General features: G+C 50.9%; 1 protein-coding gene across 2 annotated transcripts in view; it reads left to right on the plus strand.

The window, feature by feature from the left end:
* The window catches only part of COL5A1 (collagen type V alpha 1 chain), a 134,235-nt gene that overhangs the window by 85,151 nt on the left and 28,175 nt on the right, over positions 1-20,909 (plus strand). For both annotated transcript variants that reach the window (XM_065696027.1, XM_065696028.1), the window contains exons 21-37: positions 783-836; positions 2,054-2,098; positions 2,707-2,760; positions 3,348-3,392; positions 4,177-4,230; positions 6,482-6,526; positions 8,072-8,125; positions 10,036-10,080; positions 11,209-11,262; positions 11,362-11,469; positions 12,080-12,133; positions 13,715-13,768; positions 17,964-18,008; positions 18,301-18,354; positions 19,222-19,266; positions 19,876-19,929; positions 20,500-20,553. In XM_065696027.1, the coding sequence (XP_065552099.1) occupies positions 783-836; positions 2,054-2,098; positions 2,707-2,760; positions 3,348-3,392; positions 4,177-4,230; positions 6,482-6,526; positions 8,072-8,125; positions 10,036-10,080; positions 11,209-11,262; positions 11,362-11,469; positions 12,080-12,133; positions 13,715-13,768; positions 17,964-18,008; positions 18,301-18,354; positions 19,222-19,266; positions 19,876-19,929; positions 20,500-20,553 (918 nt within the window). The remainder of the gene's footprint in view (positions 1-782; positions 837-2,053; positions 2,099-2,706; positions 2,761-3,347; positions 3,393-4,176; positions 4,231-6,481; positions 6,527-8,071; positions 8,126-10,035; positions 10,081-11,208; positions 11,263-11,361; positions 11,470-12,079; positions 12,134-13,714; positions 13,769-17,963; positions 18,009-18,300; positions 18,355-19,221; positions 19,267-19,875; positions 19,930-20,499; positions 20,554-20,909) is intronic.

Here is a 20,909-nt window from a genome sequence, read left to right on the forward strand (position 1 = left end):
GCCTGTGTTTAATTGTGAGCTTTCAGATTCACAGCTGAGGGCGCACAGGTCCCCATCCCATTTCTTTTACTACAAATCCACCTGAAGGCTCCACGTAGACAAGATGCTGGTATTTGCAAAGCTTCCTACTGAATGAAGACAAGTCCCTTGCCATGTCTCTGCTCGTTCAGTGCGATGCTCCAATCCTACCCCTTTCCCTGAAGATGATGTGAAGTTAAACCTGGTGAGAAAGCCAGAAATGGAAAGGCAACACCGTGATTCCAGGAGTGGGTGGTTAAGGCTGAAGAACCAAATGCCTTTGGAAATGCACATTTATGTTGCAGGCTGAAAACCTTTCCCAGCCTTGCTGAGTTGTACAGCCGTGTCAGTGTGAAAAATTAAACGTGGGGAGAGTTTGAATGCTAACCCCATTGCTCCAGTAATGGCATCGGGTCATTCTTCAGGCACTCCCTGGCTGGAGTGACTTGGCTGTGAAGGGTTTTGTGTCATTGTGTGCGTTGCAGGGTAACCTAGGAATATCATTACATTAGTAATAAAGTGTTGGTTTAAGCGGGTCTTCTAATCCTAGGGTTAGAATCCTAGGTGTCTGTGCCTGTGTGATTTGTCTTTACAGCTCAAGGGTAGGTGCATACAGGATTTCTGTTACTGGTTTGGAAACCAGGAGAGCTGCTGTGACAGCGAAAGCAGCAGGGTCATTGCTGTGCCAGCCCCGGTGATGCTCATCCCGCTCCAGCAGCACAGAAGGCTCCAGGGTCACTAATTCCATCTGCTTCCCCCAACAGGGACCCCGAGGACTGCTGGGACCAAAGGGGCCGCCAGGACCCCCAGGGCCACCGGTGAGTTCCTGGGGCTGCTGCCCTCCTCGGGCAAAACACCCTGTTCCCATTAGTCATCCAAGCAGATAATGCAGCTGCATAATCTCACACATCTGTGCAATGAAAAGCGGTGGTATTCAAAAAGTACAGTGAAAGCTCCAAGTCCATTTTCTCCCCCATTTTCAGTGGTGTCACGTCCATTTAAAGCAGCTCAAGATTTGGGGCACCTGAGTAAATATTAATGCTTTGCTCAGGCTGAAAGGGAAGAATGAGAGTTATTAACACAGCAGCTTTGCCATTAACTTCTGCCTGAGGGCTGGTGGGACTTTGAAGCAGTTTGCTCATATTTCGGGCAAAAGCCAAGGGAAGAATGTGCTGTTTCTTATCCAGGAGACAGTCACCTTGTCTGCTGTGCACTGCTGGGAGTGCTGACACGGGTGCTCTCCCGTAAATCACTGCAGCTCGCTGGAGTCCCAGAACTTAAAAACCAAACCCCAGGCTGCTGCTAGAGCTAAAGGGGTCAGTGTGTAACGGGGAGCGTTGTAAAGCCCTTAACCCCTCCTGGGATGCGAAGGCATCTTCACGTTGAGCTCCTACCCCTGCTGAAATTTAATGAGGGTTCAGGATCTGCTCCAAAATGGTCTCTTCTCCCACAAGCGCACCATTACAGCCTGTATCCTGCTCAGCCCCAGAGCAAAACAGTGGCAGGGGAAGCCCCAGCAGGACATCTCCAGTAGACCATGGACCGTGTTACCCCGTTAATAGAGATGCTCAGAACCTGTTTGACCGCAGCTGCCTTTTGGTTTGGCATAAGGCAGCCCAGCCCCATTGCCTTCACCTGCTGCCTCACTGAGTGATGCATTCGCATCCCAAGCGAGCTCTTTTCATAGAATCCCATTCTGGTTTGGGTTGAAGGGGCCTTAAAGCTCCTCCAGCTCCAACCCCTGCCACAGGCAGGGACCCCTTCCACTGGAGCAGCTTGCTCCAAGCCCCTGTGTCCAACCTGGCCTTGAGCACTGCCAGGGATGGGGCTTTTCCTTATTTGCTGTTCCACGCCTTCCTGTTGTTGGGGGCAAATCAGCCGCTTTGCCAAACACCTTTGCAAAACCGTTCCCTTTCCCCGTGGTCCAAAGGGCTTCCTGATGTCTTTGTCTATTTATTTTTATTACCATTTCTCTGCTTTTGTGGTGCAAAAGAACAAGATCTTTTCTTAGTGCTGTTTCTAAATCCTTCCGCAGGGTGTGGCTGGTATGGACGGGCAGACTGGTCCCAAGGGGAATGTGGTAAGTTTTCACTGCAAATTTTACAGGCAGTTGAGGTATTATATAGAGTGAAATGTAAAATGTGCTCTGTGAAATTAGATTTTATAATTGCTTTTTAGCCTGGTCTAGATTCCTACCAGGGCCTGTGAAAACCACAGAGAGTATCTTCCTGCAGCAAATGGATGTTAATTTATTATAATTTCTGTTGGAATTACACATTATTTCCCCATGAAAGATCAAACATTTTCATTGAGATGTGTGTTGTTCTAATGAATATCAAAATACAGTAATTTAAGTGAGAGGAAAAAAAAATCTTTGTGCTTCATTCTTTGTACTGATGGGATGAAATGAGCTCCCTGCACAGGAGCCAGTGGAGAGACAGGAGTGTTAGAGCCCTGCTCAGCTCCTTTGGGCCGCGTGTCCATGCAGAGAAGTGAGTGTGCCCTGGAATCACTTCCCTCCTTCCTGTCCCACTGCAGAGAGCGGTTGCTTCCCTTTCCCAGGAGCTCTCAGCTCCCAGCAGAGGGTTAGGGAGGGTGTTGGGATGCTGCACAGGGGCAGGAGCCAGAGGAAGCCCAGGCTCTGCTCTCACCCCTTCTGCCTTCAGCTCTGCCCTTGTCTCCTCGCAGGGTCCTCAAGGTGAGCCAGGTCCCCCAGGACAACAGGGCAACCCGGGTGCTCAGGTAAGAGGGAAGCTCCTTTTCCATGGGTAGGAGAAAGGAATGATGCTTTAGAACAAGCTCCATTCCCCCACTAGAGACAGGACCAGCTCTACAGAGATTTGCTGGGAACTGGCTTCGTGATACATCACTGTCCCAAACTCGCCCTGAAAACACTCCCAGTTTCACATCCCCTGGTTCTCACTTGGGTTTTGCTGCCGTGAGGCAAAGCCAGACCCAGGTCCAAGCCATCTCTTTGGCCAAGTCACATCCTGTGGCTCGTGCCTGACCTTTAGGATCTCAATGTCCACTTGCTCTGCAGCCAGATGGGTGATAGAGGTGTCCAGGCCTTGCTGCCAGCCTTCTCCACAGCTCTCAGCAAGTCTCACCTCTTAAAGCATCTCTTTTCCATCCTGGGGCCAAGCAGTGCAGCTCCCCGGGGGAGGAGATGAAATGTTATCACCTCTCACAGACGTGTTGAGAATGAATGGACCTGGGGAAGTCCCCAGCAGTGCCAGGCACTAGAATCATGCTCAGCTCCGGCACTGCCGAGATGCATTTGGAAGGAATAACTTGTTCCTTAATGACCCCGGGTTTTTTTCTCTTTACAGGGCCTTCCAGGTCCACAAGGCGCGATCGGTCCCCCAGGAGAGAAAGTACGTTTAAATCCTGAGCTCTGGCTTCAGACAACTGTTGCCATTGATACGCGTGTGCTGCCTCAGCTGCTCCTTTGCTCCATATGCAACATCTGTTTGCAGCCGTGTCTATGAAAGTCTAATGCCTCTCATTCCAGACAAGAGGGACAAGAAAGCACGGTTTACCTCTAATTCATAATATTTGCATTCATTTCCCCTCTTAAGAGAAACATTCTGATGGTAAAGCATTAAGAGAGGATTGAAAATTATCTTGTTCTGTGGGCTAAATGCCTGCAAGTCTGAGCGGGATGGTAATGGGAAGAGCCCATGGATTTGGCTCACTCAGCCAAGATCCCTCCACCTCCTCCCCGCCTGCTCCAGCTCTCTCTGATTTTCCACTGCTGTTGCTGCAGGGTAGCAACACCTACCCCTGCTGTGCTGGTCTCCAGTTATCAATAATTCTCCTGCAAAGGAGCATTATCCTGCAACTTGTCCTTAGGCGCATGTGCAGCATTTGGTCTTTTGGCAGGACACAGCTTGATGCTTCATGCCCCGGTATTGAGCTCCCACTGCTGCATCATGTCTGTATGCACAAGGTGCTGGCACTAACACTGCAGCATCCTGGGATGCTGGGACAACTGCCCACAGAAATAAGCAGACTCCCTGCAATCGCGGCAGCTTTGCCAACAGATTCACCTCTCTGCAGCCTTTCACAGCTAGGAAAAACAAGAACTGTGTCTGAAAAGCTGCGTCCTCCAATGTTCTGAGGCTCTGACCATTGCGTGTGTTGATTATTTGCTTTTAGGGGCCGCTGGGCAAACCCGGTCTTCCTGGCATGCCTGGGGCTGATGGTCCTCCGGTAAGTTGTTCTCTCCTGGGTCTCTGCTTGGCACCGGAGCTGGGGGGCCTGATCCTGCACCCATCCACCCTGGGGTGCACCATGGGCTAGTGAAGCACGTGAGCCTGCAAGGCTGGGTTGAAGGGTTTGAGGTTGAGAAGCTCTGTCCCTGCTCGGGGCTTTGCTGAGCCTTGCAGTGCAGCACTCAGTACTTCTCACCATCTCTTGGGGCCTCTCTTTCCCCTCCTCCTGTTTCTGCCCCCCGTTTCAGCAGGTTGGCAGCTCACTGAGGTAGGGATGCTCTCCTGTGTGTGAGCATGTTTATGCACAGTGCAGCACGAGCACAGGGTGGTCCTCATCTTGCTCGGGGCCGCTGGGCACTGCTGCGGAACAGTGATAAGAGCAGGTTGAAATTGCATGTCAATATTGGATTCCTGCAGCTTCCTCCTAATCCTGCTTTAAGCATCGTTTGCTCCTTGCTCTAGAAATCGGTCTTAATCTCTGGCCTTTAAACCTGATCTCACTTTTACACACCTCAGAGGCACCTGGTTTTAAGAGTGATAAGATAGCTACATCCCATAATGCAGATGGAAAGCATGGCAAGAAAAATGCCATTTCCCACCCTTGGATTGTCATTCCTTCATTGGCCATTTCGAACACTCGTGCGATGGTTACTTGAGTCAACAGAGCAGCTACAGCAAATCCCACATCTCTAAAGCTGTAGCTTCTGATGTGAAATTCCTGCAGCAGCCTCCAGGGAAGTTCAGCTGGAGAAGATGCCGGTTCTGTTTTCATGCATACTGAAGGCTGGATAAGACCTGCAAGCTGAGCACATGTGGGTGTGTGTGGACATGGGTTCTTTGCCACAGGTAGCCAGATAGTGTGCAGATAGGTTGTAGGTTTGTAAGCGTACAGGTTGCTCTTTCCAGGGACAAAAACCTGCCCCTGTTCTCTTTATAGAAACTGGACTAGGACCTGAAAACCCCTGAGGGCCTTTCTCACTGCAAAAGCCAACTGAGCCGCTCATCAGTTTTTGGCCTTGGCAGCGGTAACAGAGATGGGCATTTTGAAACTGGTGATGAGTTAGTGCAGAGTGGACTGAAGCTTTAGAAATCTTGCTGCACTTCCAGTTTGCCTCTTGGGGGTGCAGCTACCAGGAGCTGAAGGCAGGCGCGGGTCAGTGACCCTCTATGCACTGATGCTCTCGGTGACGTTTAAACTCCCAGGACAAATTCAGGTTGCATGTTTTGTTGATGTAAAAGTGACAACTGTCATTTGTGTCTAAACCAGCTTGTTTCAGGAAGTCTGACTTGTCTGACAGTCCCGTTCTGAAGAGCAATGGTGGAAAATACTCTTAGGATTTTCCTTGTTATATTGGTAGCAAGTATTTTGGGTGTTTAGAGTTCATGAGTGAAGAAACCATTGAGTGCAGAAAGTCTTAGTGGCTTTAGAGCAATGTTTTCATCATCTTTATAAGCAGCTTGTCCCTGGGTGTGCAGTGAGTGCCCTTGGTGGGGCTTATTGCTTTTGTATAGGCACTTCCAACCAGAGAGTCATCTTCCACCCGCTCCTTTGGGTTCCAGCAGTAGGGAAATCAACACTAAAAATTCCTTTCATGGATTTCCCCCATTTCTCTCTAATCCTCTAAGTTCTATCTGAGTCAATTCACACTGTTTTCTGCTGACTACAATCCTAGCTAAAGAGTTCTAAAGGTGATGAATGAGAATGTGTTGGAAACTCTTGGATGTTGAGTTACTCGGCATCGAATCCCAAGAGGAATGCTGGCCACCAGCCAGCCATGGTTGGAGGAGATGCAGGTTAGCTGAGCCTTTGCAATGAGATCCCGTAATGGACTCTAGGACCTGGGAAATGAATGAGGGGCTCTGACCAGCCGGGGGTCCTGCTCCCTTCCCAGGTTTGCCAATGCGTGGAGTTAATTTTGCCCTTTGTTCCTGTTGCTGTGCTGCTGAGCTCGCTGAGCTGCTCGGGGAGGTGGGGAGCACTGCAATGTGCTTTGTGCTTCCCAGCTGAAGGTGGGGAAGAGTTAAAGTATGAATAACCTGGTAGAACACCAGCAAAGGCCCAAATGCTGCTCTCCCTCTGGGGAAAGGTCACTCTTGCAAGCTGGCTTCAGGGGCTGCTTGCATCAGGGAGAGCTTCCTGGAGAGCAGCTCTTCTCTTACAAGTAAATCACAGCTGCCTGAGCGAGCTGTTGGCTTCGGAGCCTGATGTGCACTAAACCCGTTTTCCTCTTGGTCTCTTTTATGAATAGGGTCACCCTGGCAAGGAAGGTCCTCCTGGAGAGAAGGGGAGTCAGGTAGGTGTCAGCGTGGCCCTCATCACTGCTAAGGGGAAGGCCGCTGTGGCTGGAGGGGGACAGATGTCAGTGGGGCTCTGGGGATGGCCGGGCAGCCGGGGGATGTGGGTCGGTGGCAGTGACAAGAAACAAACCTTGTTGAGATCTGGGAGCTGAGCCCAGGTTCGATCTCTTGAGAGTCTCTGCTGGTGCTTGGGCTGGGCTTTCCCCTGCTCCTCCCGGCTTTCCTGGCAGGCAGCACTCCGTAACGCAGCAGACATATAAACTGAAACTGCGAAGGGAAACCTTCCCTTAACCAGACACAAATAAATACCCTTTGCGGCACGGGGAATGAAGAAAATAACTCCTGTTGTGTTTCCTGGCCTCCCTCTTCCTTCCCCCCCACTCAAACCCCCTCTTTAACAATATATTTGAGAATATTGCCGGAGGCTGGAGGCCTTGAATTATACATGAATTATACAGCATCCGTCTGTCCGGGAGATTTACTCCCTGCATTCCCGCTGTGTCCCATTCGGTTGGAAAACATTGCATCTGTCTTTGATGGGAGCAGTCGGGTTTGATGGATGCCAGCCCCGGCCGGGCTCGGGTGCTGCAGGGAACACGACCCATGGCTGCAGCCGCTTGTCTGGCATCTCCCAGGGCTGGAAATTCAAGGCTCAGCCTCTGCAGGGTACGAGAAGCCAGTGAGTGCTTGTGCTGGTGCTCCCTGTGCTGGGGCAGGTTTAGCAAACAGCAGTGAGGTGATTTCGGAGCGGTGCTGGTGCTGCGGGTCTCTTTCAGCTGGCATTCCCGTGAGGTCTGGGATGCTGTTGGACCCATGGGCTCTGCCTGGCTCTCAGGCTGGAAAAGCCGCTCTGTGTCAGGCTGGGAGATGCACAGGGGTCTATGCTTAGTTAGGAACTGAGCGAAATAAAAGCCAGCCAGGTTCACTAAAGAACATGATTCAGTTGCAGGTGTAAGCGTGGCAGTGAGGGTGGGCAAGAGCTTTTGCAGGGCACGTATCGGGCACCGTGGTCTAGCACAGCTCCTGGCATCCCTGGGGATTTGCAGTGCCAGAAAGGAGCTTTGTGGGCATCTCCTGTCCCACGTAGCTCAGGCCAAAGGACATCACCCTGAGGCTTGTGCCTCAGGCAATAACCCCTCTCTGTGATCATTATCATTGCAAGCTCTGCTGTGTTACTGCAAAACCAGGACGGTTTGGAAGAGGGGAGACAGCAGAACATGGTCTTCCTCTCTGAGAACTATTCTCTTTAATCCAAACCACAAATCATTGTTATCACAAGTTGTTGCTACCCTGACTCTTCTCATCCCCTTTTCCTATGGTTTGGATCTTTGCCGTTGGCTCAGCCCTGTGCACTTGCTGCAGGTGGTGTTCCTGTAGTGCTGTTGGGGATTTTGAGCTATTTTCAGATGGCTGCTGCCATTTCCATCCTGTCCAAAGCAGCCACATGGCCAGGATACGTGCTTTCCCCTCGCTTCCCTTATCGCTGCACCTTCATGTTGATTTCTGACATGGGTTTTTTGTTTGCCTTTTTCCCACCCCAGGGTCCACCAGGTCCTCAGGGCCCCATCGGTTACCCAGGACCGCGTGGAGTCAAGGTAAGGAGGACAGAAACAGTGCCCATGGCATTGCTTGTTCAACTGGAGCTTCTCCAGCTTGTGCTGGAGACGGACACTGATGGGGGATGCAGATGCCCTACCAGGGAACTTAGGACCACCTCAGGGTCCATGATCTTCTCCCAGGCCATGAGGATTACAAGTCCCCTGCTCTTCAATAACCCCTCCTAGCATCACTCAGTGCTTTGCAGGGATTTCTCTTTCATTATTCCTGAGCATGGCTCAGGCCCATTCCGGTCATTTCCAGTTTACAACCAAAGTAAATCTCAGCCAGAATGTGAAGATTTTAACAAGGCTTGTTAATAAAACAAAAAAGCCCATTACTAAAACAAAACAAGCTTTTCTGCTCCTGACCAAGACCCTGTTAGATGAAGCTGATGCATCTCAGCAATGTGCTCTTTCACTGGATTGAATTCCAGCCCTTTCCTTGTTCCTGCTGCCTGCAGCACTCACACGCTGATGGTGAGGCTGTGGATGTTTTTTCCCCATTCAGCAGTGGCTGTTATGCCTATCAAGATGTATTAGTTCAGGTGCAGATGCATCCTGCATCCCAAAGGTCCGATGAATCTGCAGGAATCTGTGCTAGCAGATACAAGCACAGCTTGGGGACGGACTGTGGGTGAAGCGAAGCCCTCTTAAACCCTCTTGTATATTTTTTCAATAGCAGAGACCCATTTGCTGTTCTGCCTTCAAAATTTAAAGGGATGTATTTAGCCAACACAAGCTTCCATCTCATTTTTTGCAAGGTTGCAGATTGAGACATAGTGGTCCATTAGGGAATGGTTTGCTGTTGTGTTTACCATTAAAGTGGAACTGTTCCACATTAGAGTGATCTACAGGAAGTCGTGCACCAAACCCATAGTGAGTACAGACAAGGTTTTGCTTCCTACAAGCAGTGTTCTATTAACTGCACAAGCCTCCAGCTCGGGAGAAATATGTGTCTCATTGGGTTTGCAGCTGTAAATAACTTGGAGCTCCCACCAGACCCTGTCCTGCTGCACAAATGTTGATGTACTTTTAATTATACTTTTTCTTGACGTGCTGAAGGGAAGAACAAATTTAAACTACCCCAAGCAAAATACTGGTACTCAGAGAAAAAACAACCAAAGCTGCTTCTATTCGCTGTCAGAGCTGCACTGCCCAGTGCAGCTGGGGTAGGTACTGAAGGGTGGTGTTTGCTCCCAAGAGGCAGGATGGATGGGAAGCTTGGCGATCCTGCAGGTTGGGCTGGTGGCAATAGCAGGGGGCAGATCCTGCCCACACTCGGCACCTCTGGGCTGAACACCGTGGCTGATCGCCTTGGTGAAGCTTTGGAGGGCTTCTGCACCATGTCATAAATGCCCACAGTGGTCATGTTACCTTTGCTTTTTTCCACGTTTTGGTCCCTAAATGTGCTTTATAAAAGGCGATGCACACACAGACATGAGAACCATGGCAAGAAAAGAGCTAGGCTTAACCCTTGGGGGTGTTGGACACGGTGCTGCAGCACAGCACAGAGATCTCTGACAATGTGCTCAGAGAATGCAAAGTGGATTCACTTCCCAGGTGCCTGGGCACAGCTCGAGCATGGGTTTTAATGTGAATGCTTGAGTGATCTCAGCATGTTGGCAGGGCATCTGTGGGAATGGGCTGTTGGAAAAGCTCTTCATAGTGAGTTTTATCCCTGGAAATGTAACTCCTGGGCAGGGAGTGGGCAGAAACCACCAAGCCCACCTACCAAGTCAAGTTTGTGACTATAAGGTACTCACTGGTTACCAGCCAGACATCAGCAGCTGATATTTGATTAGCAATGTGTTAGCAACATCACAGGAAGCACAAATCACTGTGATTAATGATTCTTCACTCTTAAGCTTACCTATACATGTGTAACATCTTGTTTTGTCTCCTGCAAGGGAGCAGATGGTGTTCGTGGGTTGAAAGGCACCAAAGGTGAAAAGGTGAGTTATCACCGCGTGTTTGCATTGATTTTCTGTGGCCTCTGAGCAGTTTTGCAGCCTGGTCCCTCAGGATGCTCCCCGTGACCTTTTATTCTGCACAAGAGGTTTCTCTCAGGGGAGCAGGGGCTGAGCACCCAAAGGACTGGGCTCCTCTTTGATTGTGGAGAGGGTGCATGCTGAGCCCTGCCATGATGCTCTGTCACATCTTGGCTTGGACCAGGGAGTGCTTGCGCCTCCATGATGTGCTCAGGGTTTGAGGTGTTCGCTGTGTCCAGCCATCACTTACAGCTCAGGGGCAGTGTTGGGATGATTTCCCCATGACAAAATTTGGAGCTGGAGTGATGGAGTGGAGCTGAAGGGTTTGAGGTGTGTTACAGCAAGGCAGTGGTGCAGGGGATGTGCTGGTCAGCAGAGCAGATGTAAACCCCAAACCAATAAGAGTCAGCTCAGTCTGTCTCCATGTGTCCAAGGATGCAGTTGGTTCTCCCAGAGGAAAAGCCAGGTGCTGGAGAAAAACCTTCCTTGGTCCCATAAACAGATCCACGTTCCTTCCTTCCTGCCTGCAGCAATTCGTCAGTGCAGCCACAGTTTTAGCTTAGGGAATCCTGGCAGGGACCTTCCAAACTTCAAAAGTCTTTCTGGAAACTGTGTCTTCATTGCCTAGCAGCGGTTTGCTGTCGGATGAAATACATTATTGATTTGAGCTCTGCAGTTAAATCTGCTTGCCTGAAAGAAATAACTGCCGCTGTCCTGGAGGTTGCCTCAAAGCGTGGTGTAAAACATCCTCTGTGAAAACAAACCCAGTTGTGCTGCAGAAATACTTGGTTCTCGGTGCTGGTGAAGTGGTGTCAGTCACATAGGGGCCAAATCTGTGCTCCTGACTTGCAGCCAGGATAGGATGTAGGGAATACTTGCTCTGACACCTCTGGGACCTCCCTGTCACACCCTGACTGGGTTTTCATGTTCATTTCTGCACACCAAAGGCTTACAGAGGCCCATGTGATGGGCAATGGAGGGACCCAATCTCATCCTCCCTGGGTAGGGGCCATACAGTGAGGCTAGAGAAGCTTTTTTTCCTCTCTTTTCATCTATACACCTTGTCTGTGTTTTCCCCTCTCCACTACCTAGGGTGAAGATGGCTTCCCTGGCTTCAAAGGAGATATGGGCATCAAAGGAGACCGGGTAAGTCTGCGATGGATTGCAGCCGTGAGGGTACTGCTGTCAGCAGCCATGGGGTCTGGGACCTGCCTGCCCCATCAACGCCTGTCTTGTCATTAACAGGGGGAAATCGGGCCTCCTGGCCCCCGGGGTGAGGATGGTCCTGAAGGTCCCAAAGGTCGCTCTGGCCCCAATGGCGATCCTGGTCCTCTTGGTCCTGCTGGAGAGAAGGTGAGTCTCAACCATGGGAATCACCCAGGGATGTTTCACTGTAAACCCTGCTTTGCTTTGGGTGTTCTGGGTGCGTGGTGGGGCAGTGCCCTGCATGGGGAGGGGGGATTTTAGGGCAGAGCGATGAAGAGGAGCTGCAGGAGCTGTGTGTGAAGGGGGTAAGAGTTGTTCCACACAGAGACCAGAGGAGACCAAGGGCTGATGGTTTTACTGCAGCAGCGTGACTTGAGCGTGTTGAGGTATTGGTCCCTTTGGTGTTATCTGCTTGGGTACAATGTCTTGAAAACAAAACCAGAGGAAAAAGATTGAAAAATTGTAATATCATGGACTCCAGTCTGATCTCTGCATGCATCCCATTGGAAATGAGAGCAAAAGTTAACCAACAGGTCCCCGACACATCTGTGGTGATCACTCGGCATCAAACCCACTTGATTTACCCCAGGGAGGGCAGAGGGGGACTGTGGTGCCCCAACAGCTTTATTCCACCCGTACCGTGTGTTCTGCTCTTGACTGCTCTGCACTTGGCATCTCCCCTTTCCGCTGGTGCAGCTCTGAAGCTCCTCGCAAGGTCTCCCTTGCTCGTGCTAACACACTTCTGTCTGTGTTCCAGGGGAAGCTCGGCGTGCCAGGACTGCCCGGCTACCCGGGCAGGCAGGGCCCAAAGGTAACTCAGTGGGTTCGGTCTGGGGGGGCTCAGAGGGGTACGGAGCACAGCAGACACCGGCCGAGCTGTGGTAGTGGATGGAGCCACGCTGAGGGCTCAGCCCCAGTAGTGGGACAAGGTGGAGCAGCAGCATCTCCACCTCAAGGGGTTCCTCCTTCCCACCCGGGCAGGGCAGATTGATAGAGGGGTAAAACCGGCTCCCAGCCCTCCGCCGGTGGAAGTACCTGCAGGGGCTGACAAGGGAGTTGGGGAGGGGTTTTTGACAAGGACAGGCAAGGACAGGACAATGGGGAATGGGCTCAAGCTTAAACAGGGAAGATTAGGTTAGGTATTACACATCCTTCCCTGTGAGGGTGCTGAGGCGCTGGCACAGGGTGCCCAGAGAAGCTGTGGCTGCCCCATCCCTGGCAGTGCTCAAGGCCAGGTTGGACACAGGGGCTTGGAGCAAGCTGCTCCAGTGGAAGGGGTCCCTGCCCATGGCAGGAGGTTAGAACTGGGTGAGTTTTAAGTCCCTTCTAACCCAAACCAGTCTGGGATTCTGTGAAGTCAGTGATTGCTTCTGCATCACTTCAGTCTTGTGCAAAGCAGTGGGAAGAGATGCGGTGGGACAGGGCTGCAGCATGTGAGGGGGTGCAGGACAGCGTTGGGGAGGGATATAAACAGGCTCCATATGAGCTGTCATGCTAGTAGTTACGTGTGACAATCCTTCTCCTTGCATTCTGTTTAGCATCTTCGAAGATCTGAGCTAGTGTTAAGTAATTAATCAAGGAGAACAGCTAATGAATCAGGGTCTCCCTGAAACGAAAATAAACCTGCCACTCGCAGATCTGCACCCACCTTTACTGCACACCCACCCTCAACCGGGCCAGCTTCAAACGGTCTCTTTAAATGAGAGCTGTGAATCCCACTACAGAGCCCGAGGCTGCAGCCCCGCTTTTACACGCCCTGGAGCCTTTGGGAGCTCGTGGTTTTGTCAGCTTCTTTATTTCAGGAATCGTGTTTTATTATTCATGCGCATTGCTTGAGAAAAACCCCAGCCCAAGCGGGCTCGTTTAACACGGGAGGCATCCTTACCTGCGAGAGGCTGTTTCCTGGTTGTGGTGGCGATGGGTTACGTTTGAATTCGCGTTTTCTCCCTGGGATGGGTGTTTTTCCATTTCTTCGCCCAATTCCCATTGCAAGAGCGGCGGCCGCAGCTCTCGCGGCGCTCACGTCACAAAGGAACAAGCCAGGAGTTAAATTTTTATGTGAAATGTGGTGACTTAGGAGCTCCCAGACAAGAGCTGCCTGTTCCCAAGCGCCCGGTGCAACCAGGGCTTGGGCCTGCGCAGGGACTCTGAGCGAGGCATGGCCGCTCTTGCTGTTATTTTTGGATGCGATGCAGTTCCTGAGGTCATCTCGGGTCTGCCTTTGGGTTTGTTTTTACTAAAGGAGGGTTTAATACAAGCAGCACTGGGAGCTGTGGATGGCAGCGGGCGCTCGCTGGGGGTTATCCCAGGCCAGCGGGTGCCTGGTGTGCATGGGCAGAGCTGCCCTGGCAGTGTCCTGAACCACTCACTCTCTCTTTGCTCTTTTCCCAAGGGCTCCATCGGCTTCCCAGGGTTTCCAGGAGCCAACGGAGAGAAGGGCACACGGGTAAGAGCCGCTTTGTCGAGCTGCTTGGCTGATTTCCTTCCCTCTCCAAAGAAAGGTCCTTGGGCAGGATGCAGGGAATGCTCCGCTGTGGGTGGCTGCTGGGCTGGTGCCCTGGTTGCTCTTCCTCAAAGGGGTTGCCCAAAGGGGGTCATCCCAGGACCAGCAGGAGATTCCCAGTGCTGGCTGCGGGAGAGGAGGGTGCTGGTAACACACAGGCAGTGCTGCAGACGGCAGCTTCCCAATTAAGCACCGTAAGTTTTCCCTCAAGGTATTTTAAGAGACTCCAAACCTGGATCCTTCCAGCGCCGTCAGACTTTGCTCAGGGCACAAAGAGCATCTTAATTAACAGTAATTATCGGAGATGGGTGAATCTGTTCAGCAGCAGCAGGAACCGTCTTTAGCCCACCTTGAGATTCAAAATGCATGACTGGAAACAGTCTCACAAGTTTCTCCTTTTAATGAGAGCTCTTCTAAATCCATAGGCACCCTTAAAATGTGGGGGCTCCATCCTCCAGACTTGGCTCTACCTCTCACTCCCACTCCACAGTCTTTGCTTCCTAGTAGGGATTGTCTAAATGCACTGGTGATGGTTTTCGTTCGTGGAAGACAGAAGAATTGACAAGAATTAGGGGATTCAGAGTGCAAACATGAAGTCATCTTCTGCACCAGCTCTGCTCACAAAAGAGGGGGTGAGAAGAGAGAGTGGAATTAGTTTCCTTTGTACTCTCATTTAAATACAAATGACTTCTAACAGACATGTTTGATAGGAGCCCAGAAAGTGTAAATCACTTTGCACTGCATTAATAACATGCCACTGAAATTTGGTTTATATCCACCCCCCCCTTTTTCTTCCCCCCTGAGTAATTTCATTTCATTCTGAACTAAAATGCAGCATCCCCATCCCTCCCTCAGCTCCGGCTGGGAGGAGGGAGCTGTGAATAAAGCAGCTGCCACAGCAGCCTTGAATTCACTGTAGCTCTGTAATTACCACCCGCTTTATCAACTGTACAGCAATAAAATCCTTGGGCTGGATTTTCGGGTGGTGTAAAATGGCCTCGGAACCACAGCGGGGCGGAGACGTGCTGCTCTGCAGCCCCCAGCAGCCGCATCCCTCTTGGTCCAGCTGCTACTTTGCTTGTGGTGGGATGGAGAGGCAAGCTACTGGGATGGGAAACCTGCCAGGGAGCGGAGCAGGTACCAGGCTGCTGGTGGTTTATGAGGTTGGAGAAAACCCCAAGGGTTGGGCTGGTTGAATTGTGGCAGTGTTCAGCGGGATGAGGGACTGAGGGTGGAGCAGGAGTGCTGGGAAGGGGACCAATGTCAGGACCGAGGGACGATAAGACAAAACATCAGCAGTTTGCTTACTCTTATTCTAAATGAGCTTTGTGCTCTTAGGAGGAGGCACTGAGGACACTTGGCTACACACCCGCAGGCCTCACACTTCCTCAGCCTAGGAACTGGAAAGGTTTTTGTATGTCAAGGTCAGAAGCTCCTGTTGTCCCACCTCAGGAGCCCAGAGGTGCCCGGGGACCCTGCCCTAGCTGGGCTCCAGAGCACTGTGGGGCTGGCATCAGCAGCCCAAATCCCTGGTGGAAAGGAAGGAGATGGGAGTGTGGGGAGCAATGAGGGGGGTTGTGTGTGGGGAGCAGGGACAGGCACCCCGGCCCCTAAGGGGGAGCCCGATCTGGCACCTCTGTCAAACAGAAACATGCTGGTTTGGCTTATGGTCATTTGAATGATTTTTTTCTCTCCAATGTGTAATTGGGCCATTTCTGCCGTTTCACACCCGATCCAGCAGCTTTTGCTTGTTTTAGCAGTGTATTTGTATGTGGAAGAGGGGAGAGAGAGAAGATTTTCACAGACAAATATCTTGGTTAGGAAAGGGACGGCTTGAAGATCTTTTACAAATAGCAGGAATAGTGATGCTCAGAAACTGATTCGCTATCTTCCTTTTATTTTCCTTTCTCCTAAGTATCCAATATGAAAGAAGTGAAAAGCAATTATATACAGAACAATAGACTGAGCTGGGGTCCCACAGCGTCAGACCAAATGGAGGCCATCAACTTAATTCAAGCCTCATTGATTTAGGCTTGATAAATCAAAGAATGGTCTCTCCGTTGTAGAAATCTCCCTCTGCTTCTCCTGAGCCCACTAAACGTTTGCTGATGGTTTTGAGCGTGTCCACATACAGTCAAGAAAGAGATTCTAAGATTGGCTTCTCCAGTGACTGTGGAGTAACTCAATTTGCGGCTGAAATAAGCGAAACCCATTTGTTCGTCTTTTTACCAGTATTACTATTGTGCTATTCAGCACAGTTATGCCCAAAATAATCTGAATCCCGCGTTTCCCTTACGATCATCATGTAGGAATGGAAATAAGCTTTCCAGCTCATTGTTTCAGCAACAAAAGCAGTCTTCCAAAGGCCTTAAGTAATAAAAAGAGAGGTAAAAACCAAAGGCAGAAGAACCCAACCAGCAGATGCTGCCCACACAGAGCAGGCACCTGCATTCTGGAGCTGGCAGGACCCACAGCACTAAAGCTCCCTGATCCTGAGATCTCAGCTTCTGGCTGTTCAGCTGCACAAAAGGGCTGGTGATGTTAAAAATGGGGCGGGGGGGGAAGCTGCTTGGTGGGTTCAGAGGAGTGTGACCTGTTGGATATGAGGATAGTCGAGGCGCGTGGCTGCTCGGTGCCCGCAGCCAGGCTCGGGGGAGCTGCTCGGATGTTTGCAAACCCTGATGATAAAATCAATAGTTAGACGTGAATAAGTGGTCTTATTTTTAGAGCTAATAGGCCCCTGCCATTAGGATGGGGTAATAGATCTGGTGCTCGCCCCGTCTGACGGAGCCCGGGGGGTGTGGAGGGACCGAAATACAACCATTTATTTGGGTGCCTGGGAAATAATGTGAATTTAGATGCTTTCCCTCGGTATCCCGGCTTGAAAAATATAGGTCTGTGTACATTTACAGTGCTGTATAAATTCTTCGCAGCAGCACCCGGTGCCGCGTTTGTGATTAATGACAGCAATAAGCAGGGGAAGATTTTGCTTAAAAATAGAATTGAGGAAGGAGGAGAGAAGGGTTTGTGGTACCTGCAGGGACGTGGCACACGCTCCTCTCCACCTGCTCCGAGCTTAGCCTCTGGAGCGAAAGGAAATCCAACTGGAGGAGTTGAAACTGATTGCTGTAATTCATTAAAGAAGGGATGCCTGCAGGGTTTATTAAGTGGAGCCGCAGAGCAAGGAGGCTTCAGCAGGACTAATTTTAGTAGCTTGAAGAAAGTTGATTGTAAAGTTTCCCAGCTCCCGTTTCATGTTCGCCTGGTTAATGAGCACAAATAGGAGCAGGCGAGATTACAAGATGATGGATTCAGGGCAGAAAGTGGTGAGTGATATTTTAAGCAGCCTGTGTTCCTTGCATAGAAAGCAAGGTTTTTTCCTCCTTTAACAGGTGACAGCAGTCGTGGACTGCAGGTCCAAAGGAAGGAAGTTAAACGTGTTGGAATTTTCTAGGTAACTTGACATGAGCCAAAATAGTGTTTTCAGGGAGCAGGCTCTAGGCCATTAATTTTCTCTCAGGCTCAGGGTAATGGAGCTTAACGTGCTGCCAGGCTGAGGACACAGCCATCTCTGTCTTTCTTCTGTCAGACTCAATCAGAGTCCCCCATTACAGGACGCTGAGCATGTCTGTCACGTCTCATGAGCCTGATGCTCTGTCGCTGCTGCAAAACAATGTCTTCAATTACTTGCTTAGCACAAAGTTCACAGAGATGAAGAAATGCCTGTAAATATGTGGGGCAGCTTAATTGGCTGCTGTGGTGTAAAATAACTGCTCAGAGCAGGAATCCTGTTCGGCTCCTGTCGTCCCTTAAATACTGAACAGCACAGATCTGGCAACACGTGAGCACATCCGTGGGTGCATCCATGGGTGCTTCCTGCCCTGCTTTCAGCCAAGGTGAGGACCAGCCCTTCCCCGTGGCAGGAGCAGGGTGAGCAGAGCTCAGTGGGAAAAGGGATGATAGCTTTTGGGGTGGCAGAGTGGAAGAGCTTTCCTGTTGGCTTTTTAGAAGACTGCGTGGTCGTCTTTGAATGTCTTTGAGGTGTTTTAAAGGACTCAGGATGCTTTTCCTGGGGGTTTATCTGCAGTGAGCTCAGCCTGCGTTATTGGCCACTAACTCCAGTTCTTCTTCATTGCAGGGGACACCTGGCAAACCAGGTCCAAGGGGGCAACGCGGTCCAACGGTAACAACCCATTTCTTCATTCCTATGTGACTTGAAAGCTTGTTAAGGCCAGGGGAAAGTGGGATCTGGTTTGTCCTTGCTGGGTAGGATCTGACCCACAGCAGTTAAAGCTAAGCAGAGGGGATGCAGAGATCTGGGGCTGGGTCTCACCAGTGCAAGTCCTCAGACCCTCAGAGGCAGTGATGAAGGCTCTTTGCTGCTGGTGGGATGACTCGCCGGTGCTTGGGTGATCACGGTGTAGTGCTGGGGGTACCAAGAAGGGCTCAGATGTTGTCTTTTGTGTCTTTTCAAGGGTCCACGTGGGGAAAGAGGCCCTAGGGGAAGCACTGGGAAGCCTGGCCCAAAGGTAAGGTTTTGGAGAAGCCTGGTGGAATTGTGTCTTAAAAAGTGTTGGTAGAAGAGACTGTCGAGCTCGTTGCTATTTCCCTTCTCTCCTTTCTCCATTGTACTTTGAAAGCCGAGCCCTCCTGAGCTTCTTCACCCAGCCAAATGGCTTGTAACCTAACCATAAAGCACATGCAGGTCCTAGAAACACATTGACCTTGTCTCAGCAAGACATCAAGCACACACATCAGTGAAGAGCCATTGCAACCAGAAGGAAGGGAGAGAACCCCCATGCTATAGGGACCTGCCAATCCTACAACCCACTGACGCTTCCCCTCAGCCCTGGTGCTGGTGTTTAAGTAACGCTTGAACCACCATAGGGGCTTTAGGCTGTGCCATGGGCGAAGGGGCAGAACAGGTATCTTCCTGCCGGTCTGGGGGTGCACTCAGCTCCAGACCTGGCTGCAGGCACCACTTACGTGACCATCAGTCACGGGGTGTATGGAAGCAGAGCGTTTGGTTGAGGAGCTGTCACCACCACGCTGCTGGCTGTAGAAGTAAATGCCTGGGCTTTGTGTCGGCATGGATTCTTGATAAATCCCTCATCCTTGCAGCAGTTATCTCTGGGAGGGGGGCCGGGAGGTGGTGGGAATGTCCTGAGCTCGCCGATGTTGTCTTCCCTGTGTTCTGATTCAGGAGCGTGGGGGGAACGAGCGGCTGGTCATTTGTCATTGGATGCTGCTCCTGAGGCAGAATTATTGCTAGAGAGGGGCTGTGGGGGTCGGTGGGGTGTCACCGTGGGCTCGGTGCCATTTGAGGTCTTTGTGCACAGCAGCTGCAATGGGGAGCTGTGTGTTTTTAATGGTGCTCTTCTGTTTATTCACAAAAGGGCAACTCTGGTGGTGATGGCCCCCCTGGACCTCCTGGAGAAAGGGTAAGTCAAGCTGGTGGGGATAAAGCAGGACATAGTGCTCAGGGGGGGATGCATCCTACCAAGTGCCCTGTTAAGCACAGAGGGGTGGGCAGCTCATTGGAGCTGCAAGGAAGAGCTTGAGTAGGACCTTGCGTGTCCTGTGTACGCATTGCTCCATTAGGAAAGGGAGAAGTTACCTGTGGGTGTTGCGCAGCCCTGGGCTGGAGATGGTCCTTGGGAACCTCACGCTGTGTTCTCCACGTTACAGTGCCATAGGTGGAAAATACTCCAGGTGCTCTCACTTGAGCTGGGACGGGTGAAGACCTGTTTTCCATAGCAGTGCGAGGGAAAGGCATGAAGCAGTTGAAAGCCCTTTTCACGTTCGCAGTGTTTTTTGCAGCTGGACAGGCCACTCAGTCAAATATGCCTGGTGGTTCACATCTCTCCGTGCATTCTTTACTGGGGATGGCCTCATGCGGCTGCATCTCACACTCTGGGCCATTTATTTGTGGCAGAAGTAGCTGACTTCCCATGTCTTGGAGCTCACATGCTGTTCACACAGAGCTAGTATTTCATAGCAAAGTATTATAGGTTCCTTCACCTGGTTTTCTGGCTTGTTTTGCTTCTCAGGGACCACCAGGGCCTCAAGGACCGACTGGATTTCCTGGACCAAAAGGCCCCCCTGTAAGTACCTCTCTTTGTAGAGCATGCAAAGAAATACATCAAGTCTTTCCCATCCAGCTGTGATCGGCTGTGCCAGCTCAGCTTCATGACGTACCCAATAAAAGGCATTACTGAGACATCAGGATAATAACCCCACGCTTTAAGATTTTAAATAGCCGAGTAAATTGCGGCTGATTATAAATGTTCATTTCCTAATGACTCAATATCACTGGGATCCTTCATGGTCGCTCTGTTCTGCATTTTCCCTGTGTTCTGGGGGACAGCACAGCAGAGTAACACTTCTGTCTCTGCAATAGCAATATTACACACCGGTGGGGACCTCAGAACCCTTTTTGGAGTGATTTTCTTCCCTGTGATGAGCATCTTGCTCCTGCTCTGGACCTCCAAGATAAAGCTTTGCTTTGGGAGATGTGTGGGAAAGGGATGTATCTTCTAGGGTTCTAATACCTCCATTTCACTATAAAACAGATGGAAACTAATGCAAGGAGGTGAGCAGGTTTGATTCAGTCCTTACAGTTTGACTACTGAGCACTTAGTGATGTTGCTTCTCACGCTGGTTTTGTGCTGTAGGGTCCTCCTGGGAAGGATGGATTGCCTGGTCACCCCGGACAGAGAGGAGAAACCGTAAGTAGCCGAACCCTTTGGGCAGCTCATTAGTCCTGAGTCTCGTCTTGCCGGTTGGTTTCTCTAAACCCTTCTGTGCAGCTGGGGAGATGTGGCCACACGTTTGGTTTCCCTGAAGGTCTGTGTCTCTCCAGCTGCACGGGATGGTCTATGGGAAGCAGCCCTCTTCTGAGCAGGATGGGTCGGTCTAATGATGGTTTATCTGGAGGCTGTGCACCAACTCCTCTCTGGTCCCTTCAGTAAATCATAGAGGTCAACACGTGCATCATGCATGAGGAAAACATGAGCAGAGATGTAGCGATGCTGGTGACCGGCATCAGCGGCAGTTGGGTTTCTGCCATGATAAGTGCACGGGG

This window comes from Lathamus discolor, chromosome 15, assembly GCF_037157495.1.
Source record: "Lathamus discolor isolate bLatDis1 chromosome 15, bLatDis1.hap1, whole genome shotgun sequence".
In the NCBI taxonomy this organism is placed as follows: Eukaryota; Metazoa; Chordata; class Aves; order Psittaciformes; family Psittacidae; genus Lathamus; species Lathamus discolor.